The sequence below is a fragment of the Drosophila takahashii genome, chromosome 2L (genome assembly GCF_030179915.1).
Source record: "Drosophila takahashii strain IR98-3 E-12201 chromosome 2L, DtakHiC1v2, whole genome shotgun sequence".
Taxonomy (NCBI): Eukaryota; Metazoa; Arthropoda; class Insecta; order Diptera; family Drosophilidae; genus Drosophila; species Drosophila takahashii.
In genome coordinates this window covers 31,528,281-31,537,842 of record NC_091678.1, presented here as the reverse complement: position 1 = coordinate 31,537,842, position 9,562 = coordinate 31,528,281, and the positions used below count along the sequence as shown (strand labels likewise).

The following is a 9,562-nucleotide window of genomic DNA, read 5'->3' as shown; positions in this document are numbered from 1 at the left end:
AAATATTGGAGTCGCCAAGTTGACTTCCAATAATTTCGTAACAGATCGCCAAGTTGATAAGTTACTCCTTGAAACAATGTTCAAGTTGTTCGGGAAAACGGTCGGAGTTTTATTCGAGCCAGATTTCCCTAGTTATCTTTTCTGTTAATCAAATGATAAAAACAGATTTAAGACAACATAAAAAATCTAGATGATTCGATCGCCAAGTTGATCGAGAATCTGTCTAGTTCGTATGTGTAGAAAATAGTCGCCAAGATGACTATTCAGAGTCAAGGGGGCCACCATGGCGAAGGTATCGCATGGGGGTTTGTTAGTTATAAATACATTGCATCACTTAGGTTCTAAGATATACAGAAATACAAAGTCATACAATTTGTCTCCCATGCAAGGGATTAATAGGCTAGGGTAAGTAAAAATAGAATGCTGGAACGGCAGGTAGCGGGGTTTGAGCTGGCGCTGGCTGTGGCTGCTGTTGACATCTTAGGGACTCAAGTGCAGGCGCTAACATGGAGGAACCAGGACCATTATGTACATTATGTACAACCGATGTTACTTGACCAGAGGATACTGGCGGTGCCGTTATAACGGAGGATACCGACGGTATCGCGTTGGCGGATTGTGGAAGGTTGAATTGTACGGCACCAGGATCAGGCTCAGGATGAGAGCCAGGGGCCAGGTCTGCACATATAGACTTAGGAGTTACAAAATTAAGCACTGGAGCAGGAATTGCCAATCTAGTAGGAGACCTGGCTAATTTCATGGTAGGGCATAATAATAAAGGACCCGGCAGTGGAGGCACAAGGTTATTCGATGATACGCAGTTTTTATCGATTTCGCTGGCATTGGCAGAAACTAATGAAGCGTACATTAGTGAGCTATTGGAGGAGCCAGGATCCCTCACGGATAAGGGTGGAATAGCAGGAGTAAGATGGTTCATTAATTGGCCAGTTGGAGGAGAATAAATCTTTGTTGGAGTTTTCTTAATTGTTTTTAGCCCATTAAACTGGGACTCAACGGCTATCAGCTTCTCGTGAAGTTTGCCGCATGAAGGAACGCATCTCGTCCGTAATCTCACGGCACGCGGAGCAGGTCCAAAGAAATCCAATTCTTTTGGAAATAAGATCACCAATACGACCATTTACGCCGACACCGGCGCACTTACAACGCGCAGTATTCTCGCATAGCCAGCACAACAAATAAGTTTCGCCAGCAATAATGCCGTTGAACTCGCATTTTTTGGCTGAGCAGGATAGACTCATTTTTGAATGCACTCAGGTCACTGTGCAGAGCAAAGTAAGAGCGGCGAAAGATTAAGGCAACGCTTGGAGAGCAGCGGAATCAAGAGCAGCAAGCTAAAACGTTCGTAAGAGCGTAAGTTAACAGGAGGGCTTGCACTGATCGGTGAATTTTGGCGACACGCACAAAGCGGCGTAATAGTGGTAACGAACCGGCAGCTCCGAGAGGCGTACAGCAGGAGAGCGGGAGAATAGAAACAACAACACAATACTTGCTGTGACAAAGCAGACGCTTTGTTATTGTTTGCTGGCTGATGTTAAAATTTGGTTTGTTTATAAATTAAACAAGTTTATATTAACTGTCCGATCTCAGATATGATTTGAACAGTAGGAGTATAGGAACCACAGAACTTGTAGGCTAATTTAGCGATTAAATTTAAAATTTTATCATTTAAATAAACAAAAGATTCTGGAGCAACAGAAAAACACGACCGGCTTAGGCGAAGGTTGTACTGTTGAGTCGGCAACTTAAATATCGCAGCCGCGACCATGCATCTTGTCCTATTCGCACTCACAATCCATCGCCCCGTACTCAACGCGCCCAAAACCGCGGTGGCGCCGATGCGCCCCTGCAAGATCGCGAACATTTTCGAGAATTTACCGCTTCGAAAGCCGCGGTATTGTCATCTTTTACTCTCTTGCACGTCTCCGCTGCCAAAGCCACGCAGTTAAGTTGCGCAGTTGTAAAAAGTTGGCGAACGGCGAAGACGTGCGAGCAGACGAGGAGAGCACAAATGTAAGATATTATGTAACTGAATTACCACAAATGCTAACATGAAATAAAGATTTCAGTTGTTATTTTTCTGATCGACTGTTTCTGAAGTGAACTACTCGAAGGCTGTGTTTTATGTGGAAGGAACGTCTCTCGCACCAGTCGCGAGCCAACAAAGATAATGGTCGGAGTCGATGTTGGGACCCCGACAGGATCGCACGTCGAGTATATTAGATGTGTGCTAGTCACAGATAGGTGCAAATATTTACTTATTATATGACTTAAAACTAATTTTATATATAAAAGAAAAACTAAACTAAGTCGCTTTCTAATTTTACTCTGATTTACCTTATAGTGTTTTTAAGGTGTGAGAGTAGCTTTATTTTGAATTGCATTGCACTGCTAATATTCTTTATATGGCTGGGGAGCTGATTCTATGATCGAATAGCATTTAGTAAAAATTGTCTCTCTAGGTGTTATGCAAGTTAGGTTGTTTGCTCTTCTAGATGCTGTAAATTGGAGTTTTTAAAATAGATACGAAGGTTCTTTTTCTAAAATAATTGTATGGAGATAAATTAAGTTACGCATCTTTATCCATTCATTAAGGTCGACATTAAATATTTTTTGTGAAAATTCCGAGACATGATTTCTTAGTGGTAGGTTGAATACGTACCTTGCTATGCAATTGAATACCACCTTAATTTTGTTTTGGTTGATCGTGTCACAATTTGAAAAAACTTATAAAACTTAAAAGCACTGGAGCAATACATTTTTTGGCCATCATTAAACGTATATGAGTGGGCAAGCAATTTTTGGTTACGCATAATGTTCTTATTATGCCATATGTTTTTCTGACAGCCTTTGTTATATGACCATTCCAGGTAAGAGTCCTTTTGATAGTGAAACCTAAGTTTATGGCTGTTTCAACATATTCAATTTTTTTTTAATGGGTTGATCCCAAGTCCATTGTTGCCGGCCCACTCATTTACAAGTGCAAGATCTCTGTTACAAACATCTATACACTCATTTATTCTTTTTAATGGACGACTCACATACATTTGGACATCATCCGCATACAAGTGAACATTGCATTCAGACAGCGCATTGGGAAGGTCATTAACATATAAGGAAAACAATAGGGGACCAAGAACAGACCCTTGGGGTACACCACGATTCACATTTTCAAACACTAGACAGTACAACGAATTGACGACGATTTTGTAGGTACGAAGACACAAGTTTGACAGAAACTTTAGAAAACATGAACATGTTACGTAACCTGGCGTTTAGCATTGCATTGTCAGACATAAACTTATTAATCTGATCAGCAATTAAATTCTCAAAGACTTTGGAAAGATAGGGTAAAATGGAGATGGGCCTATAATCATTGTTTGATTTTGGAATTGGAATTATTTTAGCCGTTTTCTAACAACCCGGAAATGTGGTGGTTGTCAATGCAGTATTGAAAGTATGCGTTATGTATGGGAGGATTTTTGGCAGCAATATTTTTATAAACTTTGGGTTTATGTTGTCGAGCCTAGTAGCGTCACTCTAAATTCTAAGTATACTATGAAGGACATCACACTGGTAAACACACATAAACCTAAACCTAATATCACAGTCAATTCCAGGTACAAATTGTGGGTTCAGGTATTTATTTTCAGAGATTTCAGGTACTGTGCAGCTTAAGAACTTTTTATTAAGATCATTAACATCTATTTCTTGCTCAGCTCGTGGTTTGGATTAGCACATTCCAAGGTTTTTGATTATTTTCCATGTCTGAGTAGTAGAAGCATTATTAAATTTACGGGAATAGAAATTTCTTGGCGATATGGGAAAGTTTGGTCACTTTTTGTCTCGATGCCTTAAACACCTGTATCTCTTCCACTTATTGTACGCTCCGTCACGCTGTTGTATTGGGTTTTTTATGTTTTTATGGAACCATGGTTTTTCAGAAGGACGAATAACTTTTTGACGGACAGGTACAAGACAGTTATATAAATAACAAATATTGTGTTGTAAAAGGTTAACTTGGTCGTCAACTTCGGAAAGGGAATATATGTTATTCCAATTGCACAAGTTAAAGTCTAAGTCCAAAAGGTCGTAATTGATACTTCTAAAATCCCTAAAAACTATTGCATGGTCAAGGTATTGTAGTTCAAGTGCATAGGTCAAGAATATTAAGTCATGTTTTAAAAAGGACGGGACAATAAGTTGGTCATATTTAGCTATTCTGTCTGTGTCAGACACAACAAATAGGTTTAGGAGCGAGTTGCGAATTTTGGTAAAATTTGTTGGGGATACGGAATTTACTAACTTCATGCCCAGCGATTTAATGTTCTCTGCGAGGTGGGACTCCTTTATAATGTCGCTATTAAAATCTCCTGTTATAATAACGTCTTAATAATTTAATGACACGTCTGGGAAAATAAATATTTAAAAACTGCTCATAGTTAATCCGGCAATTTGGTCGGTATATACATCCAATTGGCAGTTTATCGGCATTTCTTCGACATCTAATTTCTACAAACAAGTAATCAATTACACTGCTAGTCGGATATTTACAAATAAACGTGGAACTTAACTTTTTACTCACATATATTGCGATGCAAATTATAGCCATCACATTCAACTAAGACATCACATAAATTTGGAAAAAAAAGTTTCAGACACACATACTTACTAATATAACAAGTGCGGAACACGCTGAGGGTGAACAAGGTTAGGTTATCTACTATTCCTAGCCCTACCAGCTATTGATTGCGATCCTTTGACCATCACGCTGATTTAAATTTGTGGTGCTTTCCAAGTTAGAAATTCTAACTTGTACTAATACTAATACTTATGTTTATCGGCGCGCAATTTAAACATAAATTAAATATTTCATAACGTTATGGAAATATTTTTTTTTGCTTGTTGTTATTATTGTTGTGTTATACAAATTAAGCAACCATGACCTAGAGTTCGTAATAGTAGTGTAGTTTTTTAAGAAATGGATTGAAGTTTTTTTATTTTTTTTTCTTTTTTTTCGTTTTGTTATAAGTTAGTATTAAGGTTCAGCAAAACAATCATTTTATTAGCAATTGGATCAATGGGCAGTTAAAAAAAAACTAAACAAATTTTCGATGGTTTAAGCGATATATCGAGGTTATCAACCATCGATTGTGAAAACATCGATGTACCCACCATCGATGGTTTTGCATCTCTACCTCGAGCCAGTCGATAACCATTTTCTCGATCTCGGGAGGAAGTTGGAAGCCAACTAACTTAACACAATAGTCGAGTCCGCTAAATATCGAACCCTTGATATCTCGATGTGAATGAAAGATAGATCTCTCATTAGCCCTGCTATCAGTAACGCTCCCTACAGTTCTAGCCGAGGCAATGAAGTGACCCTAACCGTCCCCACTTTTAATTCGATCGTTACCAAGTGAACAGCGATCTCACCCGTTGTACTGATGACCCGAGCATAGACAGCTGCGCCATAGGTTCGACATAAAATGTCGGAAAATTTATTTTTGTTTGCCAGGTGATGATTTAGTTTTATTTTAAACTTAGTTTAATCTGTTCGAGGCAATATATATTTGAATAATCACTGTATTTGAATTATGTTACACTAAAATAAACCTTATTAGTGCATTACAAAATATCATGCGTGTATGGCTTAATCAGTTAGTGTGTCTACAAGTCCAAAGAGCGACTTTTCTCAAAAAAAGTTAGTTTGTTTTAATTCCATTAAAATATCATTTACCGTATTTAATTACAAAACAAGAGAGAACGCTATAGTCGGGTTGGTGTTCCGACTATCTAATACCCGTCACTCAGCTAAAGGGAGTGCGAGGGAGATGGATATACAACATTTTTTGATAGGTTGAGATTTTCCACACATATTCTTGGACTTCCTACGCAGCGCAAGTTTATTTCAGCCAAGCGCCACGCCCCCTCTAACGCCCACAATCGCCCATTAACGATTTTAAAATATGTCTGGCGGCCACACCTTTAAAGATTTCCGAGAAGTATAAATCCAATTTTGTTGTGTATATTTATACCTATCGAAATGTAGAAGACATTTTTCAAATCGGACCATTCATTAAATAGTTATACGCAATCAAAAAAATGTTATATATCCATCTCCCTCGCACTTTCCTTAGCCGAGTGACGGGTATTAGATAGTCGGGACACGAACCCGACTATAGCGTTCTCTCTTGTTTTTCTATTATTTTTTTTATTTTTTCTTTGGGAGCCATATGATATAGTGGTCCGATCCGGATCGTTTCGACATATGTACTACCTGCAATAGAAATAAGACTTGTGGGAAAGTTTCATCGCGATAGCTTTATAACTGATGGACTAGTTCGCATAGAAACGGACAGACGGACATGGCTAGATGGGCTCGGCTATTGATGCTGATCAAGAATATATATACTTTATGTAGTCGGAAACGTCTCCTTCACTGCGTTGCAAACATCAGACTGAAATTATAATACCCTCTGTAAGGGTATAAAAATATATATAAAATACTATACAAAGCTTTAGGGAATTTGTACGAGGTGAATTTAAATTAAATTATATTTAGTCTGACCACTATTGTATTTTTCATATCTTTTAACAGGCTTCACTAATTTTGAACCACAACTATCCTGTAAAAGAGCACACGGTGCATACCCCCGATGACTACATCCTTACTATTTACCGAATTCCAACGACCCCAAAGAGAAATCATCAAAACCAGACGGCCGAAAAACCAGTGGTCTTTTTGCAGCATGGCATCCTGTGTGCTTCAGATGACTGGATTATCAACGGTCCAGAGACATCGCTGGCCTACATGTTTACAGACGCCGGCTACGACGTGTGGCTCGGAAACGCACGCGGCAACACATACTCTCGCCAGCACAAGCATATCCATCCGGATACGTCTGACTTTTGGCGTTTCAGCTGGCACGAGATAGGGGTCTATGACCTCGCGGCCATGTTAGACTATGCGCTGGCGGAAAGCCAATCAAACTCTCTGCACTTCGTGGCTCACTCCCAGGGTACCACCACATTCTTCGTACTGATGTCCTCTTTGCCTTGGTACAACGAGAAGATGCGTTCCGTGCACCTACTGGCGCCAATGTATATTTTAAAAATATATACACAAAATTATTTAAGCTTATATTTATAAATAATTTGATTTAATTTCAACAACTTTAGAGGGTTCATCCAGGCAGTTACACGGACTACGAGGCCATGAAAGCTAAGAAAGCTAAGACAAATATGGAACTTTGTAAGGAAAATTAAAATTGTTTTTCGGTTCCTTGATCTCAGCTTTCATAAAAAAAACAATATATTTACCTTTTACCTTTACCTAGGTACTGGGAAATTGAAGTACCTTCACCTTACCTAGGTATTTATTTCCCAATACCTTTTACCTTACCTAGGTAAAAAAACAAAGTACCTTTCCCAACACTGCTTGCGACAGCGGTGTTTTTTTGGCCGTTTACAGCTGTTAACTGACACAACAGGGCTGTAATGCCCGTTTTTCCCAACGTAAAAATTCTATATAAAATCGAACCCTGCATTGATTTTTGAGTTGATGGTCTTATTAGTTGGCTTAAAGATGTATCTTTAAGTAGAAGTTATAAAACTAATTTCGGTTTTCAGGCGTGTATTTTTAACGAAGCCATTTACGCCAGCATTTTTGCGTTTTTTCCAACTTTTTCAACTTTGAAAACTTGTAGCTTCTAAACTAATGAATGAATCTCAGTGCTGTGTATAAGAAAGTTGGAGGGCATTCTATTGCCTGTGAAATTAGTCGAGTTGGAAATTAAAAAAGCGTCAAAAACGTTTTATACACTTTAAAAAAAAGCTGTACCATACAAAAAATTAAAAGTGCCCATTTCTTACACAGGGAGATGTACCTTAACCGAAAATCAGTTTCATAAAGTGCGTATTTCATCATTTTTTTTTGTAATCTGGTGTTATAAGACAGAAAAAGAGAGAGCAATATATGAATATCGGCTTCCCTTTCGTGCACGATAGATTTCGTCCGCAGTCTTCTGCGCTGCGCCGACTTCTCTGCTGACGTCGGCAGCGGCCGTTCGTTTGGCCTAATGAATTTGTCATGTGTAACCACTCCAGAACTGAAGGGAAGGGACACCCTAATACATACTTACGGGGAGACCGTGACGTCACATTAGGCATAGCCAAATTTGAAAATATTGGGGACTTGGTTATGGATGCTGAATCTCCAAAAAATTTAAATGCAGTTATTTGCGGGCATGCTATAAGATTATGAACATCACATTTTTAAACCAATTTAACAACATTTATAACAGAAAAATGGCAAAAAAAAAGAATTAAAAAAATCAAATTGAATTTTATGGCACTTTGGGGTCGTTTTTTGTTCTAATTTGTTCCACCCACGCGGCTCCTAATTATTTTAGTAGTTAATGTGATTGTTTTTAGATTTTTATGTCAATCCGTTCTGGGTGAAATATGCTACTGACCGTTTTTTAGAGGTCCAATTTTATATAGTTTAGATGACAAATGTTTTGGAAATAGTGCAGTATTCCAAGGATGTCCCAAGAGCATAAAGGGCAGTAGCAGTAACCTTATCCAATGGATTGGCTAGGCTAGAAAGGATCGGAAGCGACCTATTGGTCGTTGCAGGGCCGGCTCATGGGCCTTCTTCCCCGCCTCCATTATCTTGTCACTAGTTTCTTGATCACATGCTGTCGCCATTTGTCCATCAAGGCGACCTCCTGGTCGCACTTTGAGCGCAGGAACAAAATCTGCTTCGACCATTGAAGTTAACACCACAGCCATTCAACTGTCCCCCCTACCATCATCGACACCTCGATGAGCCCCTCACCACATCCACACATATCGCCGCACATGCCGGCGAAATATCTGCTGAGTACCCAAGTCTCGCTTCCCCCCGGCCCCCTGCCGACGAAGTATCTGCTGAGCACCCAAGCCTCGCTTCCCCCCGGCCCCCTGCGCAAAATCAGCATTCTATGTGCCGTTGACTCTCACGATATCCGGTGCCGGCCCAACGGCCGATCGTCAGCAGAACTGGGCCAACAACGACGAAGTAGTGCAGCGATGGAAATTGCAACGCTTGCAATCGCCGACGACAAGCTACAGCGCAGCGCAGCCGCTGCAGTCAACCCGCTGGAGACAACAACACTTTCCGGGACAGGTGACCACAAAGCTACAAGACGACGCCGGCAGCGACGTCAACCGAGAGCGCAGCGAAGCTAGCCGGCACCGAGGAAAAACTTAGGAAAGCAGTCTGGATCCGGACGGCGAGCCAATCAATTGCATTGAATATTAAATTAACTTTAACTTTAATTTTAAATAAATCATTATAACGTACCCAAACGAGCCTAAATTGGTATCCTATTCTGGGAGGCAGCTGGGACCCTATGGAAATACCTATCCTTAGGTAATGATTGGCACCTGCCCTAGGGGACAGGATGCTGACAGGCTCCTGCCTGGACAGGCAGAAGTCTTAACTTTGATGACCATTCAATATCCAAATGACACACGTGACACTTCCTGATTTTCTTAC

The 9,562-nt window shown here is 39.9% G+C and overlaps 1 protein-coding gene across 1 annotated transcript; it reads left to right on the top strand.

Moving 5' to 3' along the window:
• The first annotated feature begins 526 nt into the window (after nt 1-526).
• Nucleotides 527-9,274, top strand: LOC108062174 (lipase 3-like). Its single transcript, XM_044393424.1, has 4 exons — nt 527-676; nt 6,620-7,122; nt 7,203-7,273; nt 9,000-9,274. The coding sequence occupies exons 1-4, from the start codon at nt 527-529 to the stop codon at nt 9,272-9,274; spliced, it is 999 nt and encodes a 332-aa protein (XP_044249359.1).
• The last annotated feature ends 288 nt before the right edge of the window (nt 9,275-9,562 follow it).